General features: G+C 42.3%; 1 protein-coding gene across 1 annotated transcript in view; it reads right to left on the bottom strand.

Moving 5' to 3' along the window:
• Positions 1-24,776, bottom strand: part of LOC311238646 (F-box-like/WD repeat-containing protein TBL1XR1) — a 70,993-nt gene that overhangs the window by 34,154 nt on the left and 12,063 nt on the right. The window contains exons 3-6 of the mRNA XM_084326779.1: positions 19,723-19,826; positions 8,261-8,406; positions 3,977-4,196; positions 3,039-3,171 (exon numbers count right to left, since the gene is read on the bottom strand). Of these exons, the coding sequence (XP_084182905.1) occupies positions 3,039-3,171; positions 3,977-4,196; positions 8,261-8,406; positions 19,723-19,780 (557 nt within the window). The 5' untranslated portion in view covers positions 19,781-19,826. The remainder of the gene's footprint in view (positions 1-3,038; positions 3,172-3,976; positions 4,197-8,260; positions 8,407-19,722; positions 19,827-24,776) is intronic.

Below are 24,776 nucleotides of genomic sequence, written 5' to 3'. Positions count from 1 at the left end.
GGGAGGGATTAGAGTGTCAGGATGAAGAGGGAGGGATTAGAGTGTCAGGAGGAAGAGGGAGGGATTATTAGAGTGTCAGGAGGAAGAGGATTAGAGTGTCAGGATGAAGAGGGAGGGATTAGAGTGTCAGGATGAAGAGAGAGGGATTAGAGTGTCAGGATGAAGAGGGAGGGATTAGAGTGTCAGGAGGAAGAGGATTAGAGTGTCAGGAGGAAGAGGATTAGAGTGTCAGGAGGAAGAGGGAGGGATTAGAGTGTCAGGAGGAAGAGGATTAGAGTTTCAGGAGGAAGAGGGAGGGATTGGAGTGTCAGGAGGAAGAGGGAGGGATTAGAGTGTCAGGATGAAGAGGGAGGGATTAGAGTGTCAGGAGGAAGAGGGAGGGATTAGAGTGTCAGGAGGAAGAGGATTAGAGTGTCAGGAGGAAGAGGATTAGAGTGTCAGGAGGAAGAGGGAGGGATTAGAGTGTCAGGAGGAAGAGGATTAGAGTGTCAGGAGGAAGAGAGGGATTAGAGTGTCAGGATGAAGAGGGAGGGATTAGAGTGTCAGGAGGAAGAGGGAGGGATTAGAGTGTCAGGATGAAGAGAGAGATTAGAGTGTCAGGATGAAGAGGGAGGGATTAGAGTGTCAGGATGAAGAGGGAGGGATTAGAGTGTCAGGATGAAGAGGGAGGGATTAGAGTGTCAGGAGGAAGAGGGAGGGATTATTAGAGTGTCAGGAGGAAGAGGATTAGAGTGTCAGGATGAAGAGGGAGGGATTAGAGTGTCAGGAGGAAGAGGGAGGGATTAGAGTGTCAGGATGAAGAGAGAGGGATTAGAGTGTCAGGAGGAAGAGGGAGGGATTAGAGTGTCAGGAGGAAGAGGGAGGGATTGGAGTGTCAGGAGGAAGAGGGAGGGATTAGAGTGTCAGGATGAAGAGGGAGGGATTGGAGTGTCAGGAGGAAGAGGGAGGGATTGGAGTGTCAGGATGAAGAGGGAGGGATTAGAGTGTCAGGAGGAAGAGGATTAGAGTGTCAGGATGAAGACGGAGGGATTAGAGTGTCAGGATGAAGAGGGAGGGATTAGAGTGTCAGGATGAAGAGGGAGGGATTAGAGTGTCAGGAGGAAGAGGGAGGGATTAGAGTGTCAGGAGGAAGAGGGAGGGATTAGAGTGTCAGGAGGAAGAGAGGGATTAGAGTGTCAGGATGAAGAGGGAGGGATTAGAGTGTCAGGATGAAGAGGGAGGGATTAGAGTGTCAGGAGGAAGAGGGAGGGATTATTAGTGTCAGGAGGAAGAGGATTAGAGTGTCAGGATGAAGAGGGAGGGATTAGAGTGTCAGGATGAAGAGAGAGGGATTAGAGTGTCAGGATGAAGAGGGAGGGATTAGAGTGTCAGGAGGAAGATGATTAGAGTGTCAGGAGGAAGAGGATTAGAGTGTCAGGAGGAAGAGGGAGGGATTAGAGTGTCAGGAGGAAGAGGATTAGAGTGTCAGGAGGAAGAGGGAGGGATTGGAGTGTCAGGAGGAAGAGGGAGGGATTAGAGTGTCAGGATGAAGAGGGAGGGATTAGAGTGTCAGGAGGAAGAGGGAGGGATTAGAGTGTCAGGAGGAAGAGGATTAGAGTGTCAGGAGGAAGATGATTAGAGTGTCAGGAGGAAGAGGGAGGGATTAGAGTGTCAGGAGGAAGAGGATTAGAGTGTCAGGAGGAAGAGGGAGGGATTAGAGTGTCAGGAGGAAGAGGATTAGAGTGTCAGGAGGAAGAGAGGGATTAGAGTGTCAGGATGAAGAGGGAGGGATTAGAGTGTCAGGAGGAAGAGGGAGGGATTAGAGTGTCAGGATGAAGAGAGATTAGAGTGTCAGGATGAAGAGGGAAGGATTAGAGTGTCAGGATGAAGAGGGGGGGATTAGAGTGTCAGGATGAAGAGGGAGGGATTAGAGTGTCAGGAGGAAGAGGGAGGGATTATTAGAGTGTCAGGAGGAAGAGGATTAGAGTGTCAGGATGAAGAGGGAGGGATTAGAGTGTCAGGAGGAAGAGGGAGGGATTAGAGTGTCAGGATGAAGAGAGAGGGATTAGAGTGTCAAGAGGAAGAGGGAGGGATTAGAGTGTCAGGAGGAAGAGGGAGGGATTGGAGTGTCAGGAGGAAGAGGGAGGGATTAGAGTGTCAGGATGAAGAGGGAGGGATTAGAGTGTCAGGAGGAAGAGGGAGGGATTAGAGTGTCAGGATGAAGAGGGAGGGATTAGAGTGTCAGGATGAAGAGGGAGGGATTAGAGTGTTAGGAGGAAGAGGGAGGGATTAGAGTGTCAGGAGGAAGAGGATTAGAGTGTCAGGAGGAAGAGGGAGGGATTAGAGTGTCAGGATGAAGAGGGAGGGATTAGAGTGTCAGGAGGAAGAGGATTAGAGTGTCAGGAGGAAGAGGGAGGGATTAGAGTGTCAGGAGGAAGAGGGAGGGATTAGAGTGTCAGGAGGAAGAGGATTAGAGTGTCAGGAGGAAGAGGGAGGGATTAGAGTGTCAGGAGGAAGAGGGAGGGAAGGGGAATCTAAAGCAGGGTTTCCGCTAGCCATTCTAATTTACTGGCCACATGTAAAATTGAACGGCCATATGTATGTGCAGTCATAAAGAAATGCATAAAAACATGGTTATGTTGGTCATGTGCTCGTCGTCGTTTTGCTGGATATTAGGTTTGTTTTCCTTTCTTTTTTTTTGCTGGCACTGCCCCAACATTTCTGCATGTTCCTCTTCGCAGATCTCCTCTTCATTGTTAACGTTAGTAGTGGGTTTTTTAAAGACCTTTCGTAAGGGACGTCTGTTTGGACCATTACCGTAGCCTACCACAACGAAGGGCTTTGTGTGATTGTTGCGAGTGTGTGTCGCAGAAGGGCAGTAGTGGTCTATACATTCAATAACCGCAGCTGCTACGCACACTAACGCAATGACAATTCAGTGAATGGCCAGTAAATACCAGCTAACGGATCAAGAGACAAAACATTTTAAATGCTAGGAGGGAAGGGGGGGGGCAGAGAAGAGGAAGACGAAGAGGGAGAATGGGGTGTGTGATTCTGACCCGGAGGCGAGGAGGTCATTGACAGGGTTCCAGGCACAGATGAAGACCTCGGACTCGTGGCCCCTGAGGACCATGGCCTTGCTCTGGGGGATCTCCACATCTCTGTCCACCTCCATCATCTCCGTGTGGTGGTCTACAGGAGAGAGAGAGAGAGAGAGAGAGAGAGAGAGAGAGAGAGAGAGAGAGAGAGAGAAACACGATTCAGGTTACACACAAATACAAGATGGGAACAATCAAAACATGTGAATAAAATTCACCCTTTATCTATTTTTGTGATGGACAGGAAAAAGATCCTTCTGAATGCCCTGCCCCCCCCCCCCCCCCCTTTCTCATTCAGCCGTGATGGAAAAGCAGATAAGCAACAACTGGGTCAGCAGAGAAACAGTTTGGCATTTAAAAACAGGTTTCACTTGGACTCTTGCTATTATTGAAGGCTAGATGTTGATTGGCGGTTTTAGACATGAGTGATGTAGACCAGTGGTTCTCAAAGTGGGGTCTGGGGACCTCCAGGGGTTCTTGAGGGGCTTCCAGAGGGTCCCCAGAAAAATGGATATAAGAATGATCTGACTGTGTTCAAGCCATCCAAGGCTGTACAATGCTGAGCAAGTCTTTGGGTGGGGAATGTTTTTTGGGTCAAACACAAAAATGTGTTTATTAGGCTGTGTGTTCTATTCTTAGGATACTTGGCGTCATATCGTGTTTAAACATCGCTATCTGAAAGTCTGATCTCTGTCACAATCTTGTACAAACACGACGTGACGAGAGCAGAAATGAATGTGATATTCACAGATAGGGCCAACACCCTTTTTTTTTTTTTTTTTTACGTCAAACTGAACCACAGCTTCTTTGTGTAACCGAGAAGTAATGTCTTGGATAGACTGTAATATTTTCCACAGTGCTGATTCAAGGGTTCCTGTCTAAGCCACGCAGTTTCTTACTGGCTAAGGCGTGAGCTCCGTTCTCCTCCCCGTTGGCAGCTCCTTCTCCATTCTTGGCACCTCCCTGGGGCCCTGTGGTGCTGCCGCTGCCCGCCGCAGCCTGCTGTTGCTGGGCCAGCTTTTCCCTGTAGGCCTGCTGCCTGGTCTGGACCACGTCGGGCATCACGGCGTCGATCAGGGACAGGGACTCGATGGGCCGCCCGTCGAACAAGGTCCCATCCTGCGCGAGACGGGAGGACACTGGGAACTGAAATCACTTCCAACCGATGTGAAACATTACCGCCTGCGATGGGTTTTCTTCTGGGTTGGTTAACAAATAGGCGGTTTTCGACTCGACAACGTTCTAAATGGACATACATTTGATTTCCTGTCAGCTATTGATATTAGCAAACAAACAGGAAACAAAACGTGGGTCCGAGCTGTTCCCTAGCAACGCTATTCCACAGAAACCATCTATATAGAGTACATTGTAAATGCTTGTCATAATAGCTAATCATACGAGCAAAAAACAGACAAAAACTAAATACAATACAGTTGCAGACCAGCCAACCCTGGACCATTTTTGGAGTACCACTTAGGCGGCACAGATACGAGCCAGATGCAAACTACTGCTATTCGCACAATGAATATGAAATAATTGTGGTAGCATACACCCAGCAGGAAAATACAGTGCTCAAACAGAGAAAAAAAAGTTGAATGGAAGTTATTGGCCGATATCAATAACCATTTGTTTATATAAATTCAAATAATTCTGCACATACCGAAACCTTTTTGAGTGCCAGCCTACTATCACTGCTGTAGTATTATCTATACCTCTACACACCAGCCTACTACCACTGCTGTATGATCTATAACTCTACACACCAGCCTACCACTGATGTATGATCTATACCTCTACACACCAGCCTACTACTACCACTGCTATATATGATCTACACCTCTAGTCTACACACCAGCCTACTACCACTGCTATATATGATCTACACCTCTAGTCTACACACCAGCCTACTACCACTGCTATATATGATCTACTCCTCTAGTCTACACACCAGCCTACTACCACTGCTATATATGATCTACACCTAGTCTACACACCAGCCTACTACCACTGCTATATATGATCTACACCTCTAGTCTACACACCAGCCTACTACCACTGCTATATATGATCTACACCTCTAGTCTACACACCAGCCTACTACCACTGCTATATATGATCTACACCTCTAGTCTACACACCAGCCTACTGCTATATATGATCTACACCTCTAGTCTACACCAGGGCTCTACAGTGCGACCAAATTGCTCGCATATGCCCCTAAAAATATGTGTGTGCGAACCGTAAAAATCAATTACGCGCACGCTGTGCGAGTACAGATTACAGCCTCTCTCGTCTTTTTTTTCCTCCGCCGCGAGAATCGTTAAAAAACTACAAGTCCCACATTGCACTCAAGCCAACGGTCCAATCACAGTAGAGTGACGTGACTGGTTTCATGAGAAAGAAAACAAATGACCAATCGGAAGCTCTCATTTGGCTTGTTTACTTCCTGAAACGCCACCATTGCGATATGCGAGAGTTTCCCGAGACATGTAACTTCTAGTCTTACCAATAGCAATATATTTTAGAACACCTAGATTTAGCGATAGCAATAGTAATATAACGTTAATGCAACAAAACGAATGCCTTGCTTTGTTAATCATAACGTTGATGCAGTAGCGTATGCCGTTGTGTTGACTGTAACGGACATGATAACAACATAACACTGTGTACACATTCAAATTGCGATAATCGATTCTAACATTTTCAAATCGATGCAGTTGAATTTTCCCCTTAGGATCGATGCATTGTTACACCCCTACACCAAAGTAACTGCCGGCCCACTGTGTATGTGTGTACAGCTAACTTGGCTAGCGTTATGAACAGCAGAGGTGGGCAATAGGGTCCAGCTGCAGCGCCGGACGGCCGGAGTGCAAGCGGTGTGACGTAATTGGCAGACTCGACTGTCAATCAATGGTCTACCTGACACGCAAACTCATAAACAATGTTTCTGTACTGGAGGTGTACAGTATTTCAATAGGCAACCCTGAAAGGATTATTTCTCTAGAAGAGCAACACAGCCAAAACATAGACATTGTATGCATAAAAGGGGCAAAAGCTAATTAAGCTAGTTAAGTGACTGTTACTTTTGTAGCAGTAGTTTGATTTGATAGTTTATTTGATAGGGACAGCACATGTTAATGAACATCAAGTACAAAATACAAAATGTAAACATGCAGGGTTGTAGCAAGAGCTAATTTACACACATGCACGCAGAGTACAAATATACATTTATTTTTGAAAGAAAAAAAATCTTTTACTTGAAATATTTTCACTGTGCTCCTAAATATTTTTGGGTGCTCCTAAATTTCTTTGTGTGCTCCTAACTTTTTTCATTTAGGAGCACCTGTGCCCCTAGTGAAAAAGGTTAGCGTAGAGCCCTGTACACACCAGCCTACTGCTATATATGATCTACACCTCTAGTCTACACACCAGCCTACTACCACTGCTATATATGATCTACTCCTCTAGTCTACACACCAGCCTACTACCACTACTATATATGATCTACTCCTCTAGTCTACACACCAGCCTACTACCACTGCTATATGATCTACACCTCTAGTCTACACACCAGCCTACTACCACTGCTATATATGATCTACACCTCTAGTCTACACACCAGCCTACTACCACTGCTATATATGATCTACACCTCTAGTCTACACACCAGCCTACTACCACTGCTATATATGATCTACACCTCTAGTCTACACACCAGCCTACTACCACTACTATATATGATCTACTCCTCTAGTCTACACACCAGCCTACTACCACTACTATATATGATCTACACCTCTAGTCTACACACCAGCCTACTACCACTACTATATATGATCTACACCTCTAGTCTACACACCAGCCTACTACCACTACTATATATGATCTACTCCTCTAGTCTACACACCAGCCTACTACCACTACTATATATGATCTACTCCTCTAGTCTACACACCAGCCTACTACCACTGCTATATATGATCTACACCTCTAGTCTACACACCAGCCTACTACCACTGCTATATATGATCTACACCTCTAGTCTACACACCAGCCTACTACCACTGCTATATATGATCTACACCTCTAGTCTACACACCAGCCTACTACCACTACTATATATGATCTACTCCTCTAGTCTACACACCAGCCTACTACCACTGCTATATATGATCTACACCTCTAGTCTACACACCAGCCTACTACCACTGCTATATATGATCTACACCTCTAGTCTACACACCAGCCTACTACCACTGCTATATATGATCTACACCTCTAGTCTACACACCAGCCTACTACCACTGCTATATATGATCTACACATGTACACACCAGCCTACTACCACTGCTATATATGATCTACACATGTACACACCAGCCTACTACCACTGCTGCATATGATTTACACCTCCACAATAACTTTTTCTTTTATATATATATTTTTTTACAGTAAACCTGAAATTATTTCCAAGAGATTGTCAGCTAATCGTAAAAGATGACGGCAATGTAGGCCTTTGCCGTTGTACCTACAGCCTAACCATGGCCTAAAAATACCAACTATAACATGGCTACGGTGAAATAAAAATATGCTGTGTCTCTGGGACATACAACTGATACTCTCAATTTACCGTATAATGACCCAATAACAGAACACAGAGATGGCTGAATATGAACATGGCTGTCATATCCCTCTTTACATGACATGTACATAGTTGGCTATATCATGTCAATTTCCCTGCATGTCTAGCCAGTGCTATTGATCCACAAGCATTCATCATTTTCCAGAGTAGAAGGTAAAACGGTCATTGGTAATTTTTTTAATTGGTAGAAAAGATTGAGAGCTTATTGGTAGAAGAAGAAACTATCATCGTAGCTTCTTGGTTGTATTTCCCCCCCACAAGTTAGTATACAAAGATTAAAAGAAAGTAAAGAAAATAAAACTCTTTGCGTATTTTAACTATTTGTAACAAGCATACTTTTATGTCAAAATACGTACATGACTCCGCGCAAAATGTGTACAGGTTGGCAGGTCTGCAGTGGGTATCATTTACACAGAAGGGAATACGGTAAGACTAGGGCATGTTCAAGTCAAAACCCGGCCTAAAGCTACCACAGTGCAGCTCTGGTGCCAGAGTGTTGGAAGGTTAAACTGGCTGTACGGGGAGGAGCGGCGGGGCTGACCTCATTGATGCTGACTTCAGCCTCCACATACTGCAGGCCCTTCTGGATGATGGAGATGAGGGCAGCAGGGGGCACCAGGGCTCCGTTGATGTTGGACTGGCTGATGTGACTCTCTATGCCAAAGGTGAACGCTGAGTGAGAGAAGCCTGGAGGAGGAATGTAACCGAACCATGGAACAAGGGATGGAGGGAAAGCAGGAGAGGGGGAGGTGGGGAGAGAGGAAAACGGGAGATTTAACAGATGTAGTGCAGTGTCCTTCAATTGACGTCGCCCTTTTTTCTTGATTCTCCAATTATAACTGTTGCTTAGTGTAAGCAAGACAGTTGTGATTGGAGGATAAAAAAGAGGGCAGGGTTTGAGGTAAATGACTATACCCCTGTTATTATGAAATGTATTCATGTCCTTTTAGATTACATTTAAAATATAATGTTTTATAGCTAGGAAGATTACAGTAGGTTGGCAATATGAAACACGAGCAGAAGATCAAACATAGTGCTATTTCTAATGTGCATATTTGATCTGCAACGTCTAGCAGTAGGTTGACAGTTTGATCTGAATTTCGTTCGACAGTACAGGCTTGCGCACCACTGCTAGATGTACGATAATTATCGCATTTGTACGATAAAGTGGCTAGCTTTTTACACTCACAGAAACAGCCCAGTTGAGAGCAGGACTAAAACAGATGGGTAGAGGTTGGTAGAATGCATAATCAGAGTGCTTTTTTCATTACAAAAAAAAAGTTTTTAGAATCTCAAAGAACTATATTAACTTGTTGAAAAGGACTAAAATATGTCCCCTTTAAGGAATTAAATAGATTTAATTTTTCTATAAATACAATGAGATCAAAAACATAAAACAAATAAAAAGAAAAAAGAATAAAAGTCTAAAGAAATTTTTTAAATAGTCAGGGTTGGGCCAAATTTGCCATCTTCTGTACGTTTTGCATAATAACTGAATGCTGCTTCACCGTGTTTTGTCTCAACTCTAGGAACAATTAGCAGATTGGTCCCAGATGACTTAAAGAGGTCTAGAGGGTTCACGTGGTAGAAGCAAGTAAAAGAGATGTTTTACATTGCTTTATGGGATACGCTTTGCATTGTTGGCAATTGGCATAGACATGCATAATGTGCAGTAATGCGTAAAGTTCAGCGTTCCAAGCAACCACTGAATCGCAAAGGAGGAAGGAGTGTTTTCTTATGGGTTAGAAACCAGGTGGAGTTTTCTGAATTTGCCAAACATTTTAAATAACTTTTTACATACATTGTATGTATCAGCATGTATAGAGGCCGTTAACACTTTCAGCGCCAGACCCGGTGATAGTCGGGTTATCTCGCCAGTGGTTGTGCGCCATACCCGAGTATAGTCGGGGTTTCATCGGTTTTTCTTTTATTCGATTTTTTCATTCATTACAGGTTCACGGACCTCGGTGTTACCATAGGAAATCATTCTGAGATCGCTAGAGTGCAATACCGGCCGCATCATGCTAGGTGGCAGTATCGCCCACCCTTTGAAACCTTATTTCACACCGTGTGTTACATCTAAACCCCTCCGGGTGGAGAATTTTGGTCCAGGCAAGTGTAGCGGTTCACCCGATCACATTGGACTGCATCCATGGCCGCTCGATGCATGTGTTGTGCCGGATTATGTAGGGGACCCGATGGGACACCAATACTGGAAATCGCGATCAGACAATTGGAATATTCTTTTTGGGATACCCCCGATCAAAGGTAAGGACTATCTAACATCAATTCCACCTTGATCCAACAAGGATTTCATATCGATCCAGTCGATCAACGTATGTAGTATTCAAAACGAATGCCGTTGATGATGATCAGAGCATCAAAAAACGTTCTCAGGAATTAGCCAGGATCACTCTGAAACTATACAATATTCACCACGGTATAACACATTAGTGTTGTCACGATACTGGAATTTCGACTTCGATACGATACCTTGAAAAGTATCGATATTCTATACCATTTTCGTTACCACGAAAATACAACATTTATTTTACAATCTTTTTTTTTGCTTTTGTTGCTGGTTGATTATCCTCAGCTTCTCTCTGGTACTATAAGAGAAGATAAATATAACACTTTTAAAACCCTTTGTTTCTCTTTAGATCAGACATTTAAAAATAACTAAATTATCTAATCTAAATCAAATCCCCCCTCTTAAAAACAAAAACCTGTGTTTAACCTAGCCATCTATAAAACAGATCACAAAAAGAGAAGGGCATTTGGCAGTAAGGGTAGTGCAGGAGGATCAGGGAAAGCAAGATAGGGAACAGGGTTTTAGAAAACGGCATTTGTCAGTAGAGGAAGTACAGGAGGAGAAAGAGAGGGTGTGGGGGGAGAAGTTGAATATAGTGGACTTTGTGGCAGGAGTAGTGAATACAACAATGATGGTTAGCAGTAGAACAGATAGGATAAAGTTAATAGTTAAAGCAGCAGTACAACACATGGGTATGAAGGGGTTAACATTGGGGGAAGTAGTAAGGGAGTTAGAGAAGGGGGTTGTTGTGAGTGATCAAGTAAGAGAGTTAGGGAAGGGGGTGGTGAGTGATCAAGAAGGCCAGAGTCAGCCCATAGGAGGCAATGAGTGACTCATAGATTAGGTTTGGATAGGGTGGCGATGTTAGGGATGGGTTTTTTGTTTTGTGTTTTATGGGGTTGAATGGATTGTACAGTAGGTGGCGGTATGCGCCTTTTGTGGTCGCAATCTGCCATTAAACCCATTGAAGAAGAAGAAGAATTTCATGACGGCTTCCGGTTTCCGGAGCGCGGAGCTTTGCTCTGAGCATTAACGTTACATTTTCAACAAGATTGCTGCTAATTAAACACTTCATGGAAACGGGGTAACGTTAACGTTATGTCGAGTTCATAATACGTGTAGTGTAGTATAGGGCTGGGCGATATGGCCTAAATATGATATCACAATATTTTCTGACCTTTCGGCGACACACAATACACATCACAATGTTTTTCTTTTTTTCCCCAAACAATTCATTATGAGGCTTACCAAGACAGTATTTGAGTTTGCAAGCTAACATTAAAGACAAAATAAAATACCCATGCATTTAGCATTTTTATATTATATTAGATTTAGATTATTGGATTATTAGATTATATATTGCATATATTTAGCAATGAGATATGATTTAGATATGAAATATGATGAATTGAAAATGGGGGACCCTGATGTAAACAAGACGAAAGTCTTTCTCTGGTCTGCATCCCCTTAACAATTGTATGTATTGAGCTGTACTGTACCCATTATGCAATATGTTAATACAATTTTAAATCAATCAATCAATCAATCAATCAATAGCATTTTAGCATTTTTATGAAACTACTGTATATTTGTATGTCTCTAAATGTTTTGATGAATTGAAAATAGAGGACCCTTATGTAAAAAAGCCGAAAGTCTTTTTCTGGTCTTCATCCTCCAGTCCACTGTTGTTGTATTGAGCTGTACTGTATTGTACCCATTCTGCAATCTGTTAATAAAGTTTTCATTCATTCAATCATTCAGCCGGCAACAGAATATTTTTGATTGACAGTCAGTCTGCCAATTACGTCACACCGCTTGCACCCGCCCTGCTGTTCTTAGCACCAATCGGCAAGCGCTATTCGGTTTTTACTTTCTTGAATGTCCTCCATTGATTTTGACGAGAGCTCCAAAACAACAACAACGTTAGCTCCCCGCGGCCGACGATAAGATTACCAGCACACCGCAGCATGACTAAACGAGGCATAATGATTTTATTGCAACGAATGTTATAATAAAAGTAGAGCTGGGCCGTTAACGGCGTTAACGCTATACTAGTATCGCGCGATAATATAATTAACGCATTAATCTTTAAAAAAAATAAAAAAAAATAATACCTTTATTTACCCAGGGTAGGTTCGCTGAGCACGGCCCTGTTCCCCGTACCTGGTTCAACTAAGTCGATCAAGATGTCATTATCCAGATTCAGTTAACCCGATGTTTGAAGCCGGGATTTTCCTGTTCCTCGAAGGTGGATTCAGTCTCGTTAACTCAAGCCAGACTTGAGACCCAGGATAAGTGCGCGCGGCCGCTCCAGTTGAAAAGCCAGCATTATCGATAGCAGAGATCCTGATTCTCTAGCGGCATTGATTGATTAATTGATTTAAAACTTTATTAACATATTGCAGTACGGCTCAATCGCCTCGCCGACAAGTTAAATGCGTTATCTATAGGCTAATTTTAAGTCCCTCATTACCTCAATCAATCAGATTATATTTCTTTAAACTTGCCTGCTGGATTGAATAATCAAATGAGATCTTGCTAGCGAAAATAATTAGTTAAACTGTTATACAGGATAACGATACGGCTCTCTTCCCATTGATTGATGTATGGTCGATCTTTTACTTATCTCCACTGTGGTGTAACGGGTTCTTCTTTTGACTTTCACGCAGACGACCGGGGTTCGAAACCTAGTCTTCCCCTTCTTTTTGCGATGTAGGAATAATTCAATTTGGTGCACGTTGAGAGCTATATGAAGAATGACATCCTCAATGCATGTAGATTTATAATATTTTAACTTAAAACCAGGCTACTTTGGCGTATAACCATTAATATTATATTCCAAAAAATTATATTGGAAACACGGGGTTTCGAACACCGGTCGCTGGGTTGCCAGGATTGAGCACTACCGCTGCGCCACTGTGCCAGATGGGATAAATTCATTGTTTATACATTAATGAACGAGAGACCCGTGTTTAGAATATTCTTTTTTTTTTAATTAAGTTTTATCTCTTTATCCTCATTCATTAATGTGACGTCAACGGCTCATTCAATTTCTCAAATCCGTCAAACAGCGCATCTCATCAGACATCTTAATCCCAGTTACAATTAAAATAACCACATAATGTGTACATCGCACCGAGCGAGCGCCACGGTATATATAACGTGCATTATTTAGGACAAAGTGAATTTAGTATCAGCATTTTGGGTCTATTTTACATTTCAAAAGCCCCCTCTGGAAGAATGGAGCACAAAAACCTAATTCAGAATGGTATAATGCAGATCGTAGACTGTGGGAATAATTTCAGGAAACGGGCTGTCACTTCTTTGCGGGGGCGTGGCGATGGTTCATCCGGCTAACTTGAACTCAAACCCTGCTTTCGACCAGGCTCAAACTTTTGGATCTGTTGTCATGGTGATTTGGACAATCCAGGTACGGGGAACCGGAAAGTCCGGCTTAAGTCAGACTTCACCGAAAGTTATCCGGCTAACTCAGTTATCCAGGTACGGGGAACGGGGCCCTGATGTTCTTTTCCATTCACACCTGGGAGCTGCCCAGTACAACCACAGTTGACACCATTGGCCACTGAGCAACTCCACTGGAGCAGTTGATTCAAGCCATGTCACATAGTTCAAGTTTGAAATGATTCTTTCTGTTTTGCTCCTGAGAGTGTGCTAGATACTGTACTGTACTGGTAATATTATGTATTTGTGTTAACTTCTGAATAAAACAACTTATTAAACACAAGTACATCTTATTGAACATTATTTTGATATTTCATTACCAATTATCATAGCAAAACAGCTTTTTCAAACAGTCTGTAATGCATTTTGGAAACGGGAGATGGGCTCATGGTGTAATGGGCCACCTGGCCTGAGAAACATAAGGAGGAAAGAAAAAGTAAGGACTTACTTCTGGTCATTATTTGGGTAGAACACACATATTTTGAATGCCTTCGGCAGGTTTTTTCTTTTTTTTTTGAGCCATTTTAATCTAGATTAATCTAGATTAAATCCAGGATTGCAGATAGATTAATCTAGATTAAAAAAATTAATCTATGCCCACCTCTAAATAAAAGCCTTTCCATACATCTGTCTGATTGAAAACTTTATTAACAGACCGCAGAATGGCCACAACTCAGCACGGGCTGAGATAGGAACGAGTAATGCTTGCCATCTATGTCGTCTTCGGACGTTGCTATGTTCGGGTAAATACGCTGATGTTATTGAACGTGTAACTATTAAGGCTGTCAAATATATCGCGTTAATATCGCGTTAACTCCCGATTCTATTAATGTCACAAATTTTTTTAACTCAAGATTAACTAAAAAAAAAAAAAAAAAAAAAAAAAAAATTTTTTTACTAGACTTCACTCAGGTGTATTATTGATGCTCTCATTGATACTATGTTTGTTTCTGAAGTGTGTGTGTGTGTGTGTGTGTGTGTGTGTGTGTGTGTGTGTGTGTGTGTGTGTGTGTGTGTGTGTCAGGGTTTCCGTTAGAAAAAATTGTTGCCGGTCTCCGTGACCTGCAAGATTTCAATCTACCGGACAAATGAGATTAATTCCGGTCATAGTTTATTTAGCTTTAAAACAATTGATAGGCAGGCTATATAAAGAATGTCATCCTCAAGGCATGTAGATTTATAATATTATTACTTAAAACTAGGCTACTTTTGCGTATACAGTCATTAATATATTCCAAATAAAATAAGTCCCTCGATACTCCGTGCTGCTGCTGACTTGAAATAAAATAGACCGTGTCTGTGGACAGTCGGTCCGACACTAAACAGCAGTCTGTTATAATCACATTTTTATGAGCTAACGAATTCCGTTATATTGGACATTTGTATTAATTATATCAAGCGAAGAACTGAGAAAGCAGAGAGACGGCAACATTATCGTGGTTTGCGTGACGACTCTCTCCACCTCGCAACGACTTATTTGCAAAGAGTATGGCGCTGCAGGGCAGCTGTTCAGCTGTTATTGGCTCTTTTCTGGGAACCGCACAACAGCGCCCCCCACCCAACATTGGCTGAAAATGGCTGAATTGGAGTACTGCTGGAATATTGCATTGTACTGCTGGTACTGCGGCTCTACAGCTTCAGAAAAGTCCGCACAACCAGCACTAAGCTCTCGCCGACAACGTCGTTGTCATTATTAGAAGCAACGAGGAAACAAATGTAATGATCGTTTCGTTCATCGCATAGGCTATTTAATTTTAGCCTATTTTAATACAATTCAAATAATCAAATTGTGCTTAGACTCAGGGAATTATTTTCACCAGACATTAAGACCGGAGAGATCAAATATGTCGGACTTAAACAGATTTTGCCGGTAAAATACCGGTAATTACCGGCTAACGGAAACGCTGGTGTGTGTGTGTGTGTGTGTGTGTGTGAGATATAGAGAGAGAGGGGGGTGAGAGAGATGAGGAAGGGGCAAAAGAGAAAAAGAGCTGGGAGAGTGTGTGTGAGGGAGAGAGGGGGGTGTGTGATTAATCAGCCCTTGTGTGTGTGAATGTAACAAGTTCCTAACGTTTTCTTTCCCCTATTATTTGATGCACACTTTATTCATTGTTTTAAATTATTATTTTCTTTTAAGTTATTTTGTGCATCACTCTGTTTTGAATTTGATGCAAATTTGCAATGCATGAGGGTCATCCTTTTGTGTTAAATGGCTGCACAAAGCAAGCATTTGTTGACTCGCATGTTGATAAGAGTATTAAAACTTGGAACTTGAAAAAGATCTGTTTAATGTATAAAAACATTTTTTAAATAAAAATGCGATTAATTTGCGATTAATCGCGAGTTAACTATGGACAATCATGCGATTAATCGAGTTAAATATTTTAATCGTTTGACAGCACTAGTAACTATATAACGTTAATGTCACAAAACGAATGCATTTGTTAATCATAAGTAGTAACTTTGATGCAGTAGTGTGTGTGTGGGGGCGGCATTGTTCAAAAGTTTAAATGTGTGGACCAGATTGACACGACACAATCCTCTTGGGCAAAACATCACGATATCCACGATACGTTAAAAAAGTGTATCGTTAATGAACTGTACCCGATATTTATATAATATCGTCATATCGCCCAGCCCTAGTGTAGTATGAACTCGACATAACGTTAACGTTACTCCGTTTCCATGAAGTAATTATATTGTGAATTATAAGGTGGCTAGCTAGCATAAGCTAACGGAAGAACGAATAGCTAACGTTAGCTGTAACGTTACTAACAACGAATCAGCTGTTGATATTATGAGCCATCAGTAGACAACGTCTCATGGATTAAACTAAAGTTAATGGTTTAATGTTTAATGCTTTGTTGACAAGAAGACACTGAAGACGGGCAAGCGTGCTCTGCAGCAGCGTGTGTCTGTCTGTCAACAACTTGCGGTAGAAGACTGCGAGCAAGCCAGCTGGTATTGATACTGCAGAAAGTATCGATATTGCGGGAAATGAGTATCGAAACCGTTTTAAATATTCAGAATCGATATGTATCGATTTTTTGATATTTTTGACAACACTATAACACCGGTTCCTGACAGGCAGCGAGCGAGCGAACTGGAGACGAAATCGCGCGCGACACTGTCCTGATATGACGCGGCGCTTGTCCGAGTGTGTCTGTGTGTGTGTATTTACCTGGAAGCACAGGGGCAAAGCAGCCTGCGATTCTCGACCAATAAAAAGTGTTTAGGGGCGGGACTCGGCCGCGTAATCGCTCAACTAGAGACACAGCGAGCGAATATTTGAGGGGGGAGCGACATCGCCGCTCAGTTCGCTGTCGCTCGCGGTAGGTCAGGATAGTCTGATTGAAACGAATACATTTAAATCATTTTCACAATCACGCTCGCTCGCGTCGCTCCCTGTCAGGAACCGGTGTAACACATGAACGTATACATGAACATTTTTATTCTTTTTCACATGTTGAACGATGGATAGTTAATGTCAAATGAGCCATAGTATTGTCTCCATAGCTATAATATAGAATATAGATATAGCCCTCCCAGGGTTAGAAATTAACATTTTTTTTCAAGGGCTTTTTTTGCCCCCCTTAATTGCTTTTCGGGGGCTTTTTTTGTATTTCGGGGGCACAACATTTTTATAATGAAAATTAACATAAAGATTATAAAACATTGTTGACACTTTTTTTTACAGTCTTCGTCCCTATGTTTGATAACGTAATGTTAATGTCTCCATATATAGGGCTCTACGCTAACCTTTTTCCCAAGGAGCACATGTGCTCCTGAATAAAATGTTAATAAATAAAATCTAAATACAAATTTAGGAGCACACAGAAATTTAGGAGCACAGTGACAATTGTTCAAGTAACACACACACACACACACACACACACGATGTGTGACATCATGGCTTGGTTTCATGTTTTGAGGTACCTTCAATTATCTGTAAATAATACATACATACTCTATCTAAATAGATTACATATTATTGTCCCTGAGTGAGGGCAAGTTGTGTTGTTGTCTTGATATAATAACCGGTTGCCTCTGGATCAATGAATGTCTAATATTGAATAATATTATTAGATATTTTATTTTTAACATCCCTAATTCCAACAGTCAAGAGGCTTGTTTCAAATTGATGAAAAACCCCACACACGCAACGTTTGTGAGTATAGGCTCTGGCCAGGTCGATCAATGAAATACGTTGCGCGCTCAGCGCTGTGGAATGAAGGAAATGCGCATCGGGATCGGATTTGGATGTTATTCTTTTGGAGTTGTGTTACAAATGGAATGGTCTTTCCCCGCCGAACACAAGTTACTTAACGTTACACAGCCAGGTCGCGCTATGCAGATGCTTAGCTTGCTAACGTTAAGATAGCAGTGTAATGCTTGATGAGAGCAGAGCGCTCTCTCTGTGTTCGCAGCACCTCTCAAGTGCCTGGAAGCATCTCCCTGTAACACGCAGCGGGCCCCGCCTCCCTCCTCCTTGGAACAAACATTCCACCCAAAAACTGAATTTCAGTCCAGTTTCAATCTGAACTATTAACAGCGGAGCTGTTTTGTAATTCTTCATAATCACTCGTCTGTCTCCACACTGCAAGTAAATGATTTTTCCGCTTTGCACACACACATATTATTAGGGGCAATACGAGGGAAATGCTCGCACTGTAGAGCATATATATAATTATATATATAATTAGTAAACTGTCTGGGGCTTTTTTTGCCCCCCTTAACTGATATTCGGGGGCATTTGGTCAATTTTCGAGGGCATTTTGCCCCAAGCCCCCGTTAATTTCGAACCCTGGCCCTCCAAACAACGCGACGCACAGTGAAAATCCCTATCTCTTAAAGCGGTGGCGCAGTAGGTACAAGGATAGTGTTAAATGGGGCACGTCGCCAAGAAGAAAACAATGCCGATTTATTTTGCACACACTCTCACACACATCCAAAAACAGGTTTTCACACATTCATTTAGTTCTACAGTTATTGAGAGTAAATTAGACACCAGTGATGTCATCTGGGACATTGAATCCTTGTGTTGTGCACCATGAAATGTACAGTAGATGTTGATGCAATACCTTGTCTTATAGGGACTGCTACCTTATAATTTCATTGAGCTGAAATTATGACATCACTGATGGTCATATTCAAACTCATTCACTCGCAATAAATGTCAAACTGTGTGCAAAACTGTTTAGTTTTGTTTTTGGATAAGCGCGACTTTTTGTGAAGTGTCCCTTTACAAACATAATTTTTTACAAGCCTGACTTCAGCTGCATGTATAGAGAGGCCTTTAACACATTGACCGCCGGGGGTTGAGCCCATCTCAAAAAGCCTATGTTAAAAGCCTATGGAGAGGTTTACCTTCTTTGCAGGGCTATAACTTTTTTAATTGTATTGCTATATTGACATTACTATGGCCCATTCAACATCGATTATCTATCGTTCAGGATGTGGGAACGTTATACTTTTTCATTCATAGATTGTTGTGTTAATACCTTCGAGAATATAAGTATGTTTTTAATCTTTTCTGCTGTAATTCCAAAAACGCTAGTTATAGGCCCAAACGCATATGATAGATTATCGATTGCCGTTTCTTTCCCATACACGCTATATTAAAAGATTCAAATGTATATGATCGGTATACATTATGCTTCATCATGCGAGGAGGAAAGGGGGGGGGGTCGTTTATAATTCCTTGATCATCAGTAACGGCTTTATGTAGTATGGGTGATATATTGATCAGATGGTTTGCAGTGAAATGAATAAACAATCGGGCTGAAAATAACGTTATATTCCCCTTACCGTGGGCCGATCGCCTAGGTCCATTTCCGGTTTGTATGGCGCAATAAACGCCGAAATCATATCGATTATTAAGTTTAGAAAGCAATCCATATGTACTATAGTGTCTGTCAGGAGTCCCGTAGCAAGATGTGACTGCCGGAGGAATTTCCTTGATGCACCGATGGCATTCCGGTTTTTGCGAGAGTGTAACTCGCACGACCATCCACCAGGCGGCGATATTGAGCCGTTGCAGTCACATCTAGGGTCCCGCTAGGGCATCGGGGGTTGGCTGGATGAATTATGAATGCCATGGCGAAAAAATTTAATATTAATCTAAAAAACGCTGTACAGCGATCTTGGCAGACAACGCATGGCGGGCAATACCGCTGGACAGCGTTTTTGCCGCTGGATGTGTTAATGAAAGACCAATCAATGAGACCTACCTGACTCCTGCAGGTATCTGTACACCAGGAAGTTGACCTCATCACTGCTTATGCTCATTTTTAGTCCTGGTGGTTAAACCATTGGGTCAGCGCAGGATAGGAGCCTAGGAGAGAGAAACAGCACATGTTAGAACACAAAGTAGAGAAGCAAATTACTACTCAATGATTTATTTGAGTACTTTAAACTAGGGATGCACCAATATGAAAATTCTCGACCGATACCGATTGTTCAAAATACACAAGGGGCGCCCAAGTGGCAAACCATGTAATGCGCTGCGTCGCGGCACGGCCGACCCGGGTTCGATTCCCGGACCCGGCGTCATTTGCCGAATGTCTTCCCCCCGCTCTGTCTCCCGTTCTTCCTCTCTCTCTCTCTACTGGACTGCCCAGTAGTAAAAAGCGATAAACGCTAAAAAAAATATATATATATATACACAGTCGGCCGATACCGATATTTAGTTATTTGCTTTTTTACTTCCTGAAAGTCCGCCATTGCTCTACTCGAGACTCAAAACAACTCTGACTTTTCCGAGACACTAAGTTAATTTAACTTATTCTAGTCTAATGACACCTAGATTTATCAATAGCAATAGTACTAATATATATGCAACATTAATGCCACAAAATGAATGCCTTTGTTAATCATAACGTTGATGCTAGGGATGTCCCGATCCGATCACGTGATCGGGGCCGATCACATGATTTTCCGAAGATCGGGATTGGCAAAAAAATTCACTTTTTTTTTTTAACAAACATGACCATGTTCACGTCTTAAACTCATACTGAGGCCTTAGTTTTGGTTTTAAATTGCATATCATCATTCATTTATTTATTGTCACACAGAGCAGAAGAATTTTGCCAAAACAAATCAATAGTATCCAGCTGCAGAACGGCAGACCAGCCACACTCTCAGACCCAAATTTAAAAAAAAATATATATATATATTTTTTTAATCCCAATTTCTCACATTACATTCACCCTGAATGTTGACGTTATCCAGGTGAAAAGTTAACTTCATTCAAGCGAGGCATTGCAATCCTTGACATAAATCATTTGATGTATAATTAAATCAAAGGAAATGCGTTTGGGTCTGAGAGTGTGGCTGGTCTGCCGTTCTACAGCTGGTACTATTGGTTTGTTTTGGCAAAATTCTTCTGCTCTGTGTGACAATAAATAAATGAATGATGATATGAAATTTAAAACCAAAACTAAGGCCTCAGTATGAGTTTAAGACGTGAACATGGTCATGTTTGTTGAATAAAAAAAATAAATAAAAAATTTGATCGGATCGGGAAAGATCGGTATCGGTAGATACTCAAAATCACATGATCGGGATCGGATCGGGAGCAAAAAAACGTGATCGGGACATCCCTAGTTGATGCAGTAGCGCATACTTATAGTGCATGATCGTGTATTTTGTGTGTGTGGGGGGGGGGGGGGGGGGTTGTGCAGTTCGTTACTGAAGGCCCTGACTGAAACCACACGGTACGCTACTGAAATTGACGGATAAGTATCAGCCACTGCCATCGGTAAATTTTATCTTATCGGCCGATAAGCCGATTGCAGTCCACAAGGCACATATCGGCCGATACCAATACGATATATCGGACCACTACTTTAAACGGATGCTGAAATCGAGCTTTGACAACCTTTTTAGATGCGAAACACCTCCATGGCAATGTCACTAACTCAATGTCACTAACTCAATGTCACTAACTCAATATCACTAACCCAATGTCACTAACTCAATGTCACTAACTCAATGTCACTAATGGTGGCCATGTGCAGCTGCTATGTTTATGTTACAGCAAGTACATTAAATACTAGGGCTGGGACAATACACTTATCTCACCATTCAATACTACAACCACACTTGGGTGCCGATTCGATATGTACTGCGATTCATTATTACAATGTATTGTTTTAACACTGGACCATTATAACCTACTTCCAGAGACAAAGCATATTATTATTTTTTTGATCAACTTTTTCTCCCATTTTCTATTTTTCTCAACCGACCTGTAGGAGTCGCTGTCCACAACGTCCGATCCCCACCCATCAGCTTCCCACCCTCCTAATACTGCCAATTGTATTAGTATGAACGACCAGCCAAGCTGATAGCAATGCGGAAAGCTGGGCTCGAACCCAGCGTCTCCTGCATTGGTGGCGAGCGCCTTGCCCACTACACCACCTAGCCGCCAGACAAAGCATATTATGAGTCAGATTTACTTTCCCAGATGCTTCAGTATCTTTCAGTTGATATTGAAGCCTTTGGATAGGCCTAGGCTCTGCTATGGAGTGACAGGGGACTAGTGTGTGATGGCTAGTGCTAGCAGCTATACGCTAAAGTTGCTATGTTGAATTTATGTACGCCTACTAAAACAGGAGCTTTAGAACTGAACCCTTCACAAGCCGTCTTTGCACGCACTGGAACTCAGCTCGGTGAAATTGTGGAGATAGAATGGGCAGCGGCTGCAGCGCTCTCAGTCAGAGATGTGACAAAACTGTGTGCGTAGACAAGATTTGGCAGAAAATTGAAGATATGTTATAATAACAGCTACCGGTTCTCTGTATTCAGACGCGTCTGTGGCCGCGAAGGTGTCCCACACAACAACTCAACAAATACCAGGAGGTTTAAGGCTTAAGCAGCTCTCAGGTGTTCTAACATCACATCTCAGTACAATCATCTCAAAATGCATGTGGTGTAACTTATTTCTAATGTGACCCATAATATGAATGCATTAGCATATCTATTACTGATCATGATTAGAGTACAGGCTTATTATTGTTCCTAGTAGTGTTGGTGGTATCGGCACATCCTTTTACAGGCTGTATCGGGTATCCTTAAAAATAGATTAGGGTGACATTAGAGTACTCAAACTTGATTCTGAAATTTGCGTCATCACTTGATCTGTGGTAAAGAATCGTCAAGTCAAATTAGGGCTTGGTTTGAAGATGTAAAAAAATATGTACATCACTGTTCTTCCATAAAACAAAACCATACAGATGGATTGCAAATAGTGAGATCAGATGACAAGCTGAGGCACTAAGCCAGATATACAAGAGAGAGCTGTCATACGCAGAGGGAGGATAATGCAACACTGCCAGCTAACCACGTTACACACCACCCAATGGGCAAGAACACATGAGAGAGAGAGGGGGGGGGGGGGGCACAATCACCTTGCTTGACCTAGATCTGGCAAATTCATAACAGGGGAAGAAGAGGGCTAGCGGCGGTTATCCTTTGCCGCAGCAATAATAAAGTTAAATTCCTCTTTTCAGCGTTTGTTGGTTGCAGAAGTCTCCTGGCCCTCTGGGCAGAGCACCAGTTTCCATTCATTAACCCACAACTGGAAATAATTACCGGGCCTCTCCGAGAGGCAAGCGCGACTCTGTGGACTAAATCCTCTGGAGGAAGCAGGGTTTAAACTCAGGCAGTACTAGCCCATGCATAGTTTGCATCCCTGAACTGTATGTATTCAAGCGGAGCCAGCACTGTTTAGAACAGGACTGTGGGAATAAACAAGGGCTTTGGACGGAGGACCGAACTTCCACCACTTCCATAATGCCTGCCCACTGAAAAGTCAACACGTCTCCCCTAGCCCACCTCCCTAAAGCTGAGCTCCAGGACTAATCAAATCAAGAGGCCTGGGATCCAGCAGAAGCTCTCCGCTGTTGCACACAGACGGTCTCGTCATGACACAGTAGTGGCTTGAACCACTTGAAGCGTTTACCAGCAGGCCCAGGCGACTGCTTTCGTGAGTTTAGATATCCCAAACAGATGACAAACGTTTTTATTCGAGATGGCACTGACCACAACTAACGAGAACAAGACAATTTCGGATGTGGTGGGAAATAAAAACTCATGACCTCAACCCGCTAAAAATGCACTTTTCCACTGCCGATACAGAGACTAGTGTTGTCACAATACTGGAATTTCGAACTTTGATACAATACCTTGAAAAATATCAATATTTTAAATACTTCAGTTTCTTAGCTTAATATGAGTTTATCTTTTGTTATTAGTTCTTGAAAATAACTAAATTATATAATTGAATAATCTTAGAAATTAAGTAAAAATGTATCACCTTCTTGCTTTATTATAGAGGTGCACTGTGTTCTCAAGCACAGCAGCATCTTTCCTAAATTAATTACTGACCATAGTCAAAGTCAAATCAATTGCAACCCAGCTGTCTCATTTCTCAGACCTGATAGCTCTGGGGGGGGGGGGTTAGCTTAGCTTTTCTGGGACATCTTGTTTAATGCTTCAGTGATGTTGAAACAAGGGCTGTGACCAACCACTTGACTAGAGTTTGGAGCGTCTGTCCTTTTAACATTAGGTGCTTTGCTAATGTAATGCCGTTCCTTCGCCTCAAACGCAAAGCATCTCCTAACAGGAGCCCTGTTGTTTTCTTGTTCAATCAAAACTGGTCGCGGAGGCTCTTGTTGTCATATTTAACGAGCAAACAGACAAGATCCGCAAACAATGTGAAGTGAAAGAGAGGAGACGAGAGCCGATCCCTATGATTGGAAGGAGCGGGGCTGTGTGTGTGTAGCACCCACCGACAGCCCCTAGTATGTCTGTCACTGTCGGAGTGAGAAATATGCAGGCGCAGGCAACTGGTATGGATAGCAAGGAGGGTAATATAGTGCAGCAAATGAGCACTGAAACCGTTTAAAATATTCAGTATCGATATATATTGAAAGATCAATATTTTTGACAACACTAATACAGACCTTTAACATCTTAAGCCCTAGCCATATTTTCAGAAAAGTACATACCCAAGTAAATGAAAGATTGCTCCACTTCTACAAGGACCATTTGCATGTTCTTGGTATCTAGGGACATCTATGGACCTCAGGGAATGTATTCCCAGTGTCAGAAATATTGTGTCTGTTACTATGTTTGAGTAAATTGTAATGAACCAACGGAGATCTTTGACAGTGAATGCTAACACCATGCTAACATTGACCAAAAGTGAAACATTTAATTGAGCACATTCTTGATATCAAGTGTACTAAAAATCTAAGCAAATGAACAAAGGACAGATGAT

Source organism: Notolepis coatsorum (assembly GCF_963971535.1).
Source record: "Notolepis coatsorum genome assembly, chromosome: 13".
Lineage (NCBI taxonomy): Eukaryota > Metazoa > Chordata > Actinopteri > Aulopiformes > Paralepididae > Notolepis > Notolepis coatsorum.
This window is presented reverse-complemented; position numbering and strand designations above follow the sequence as displayed.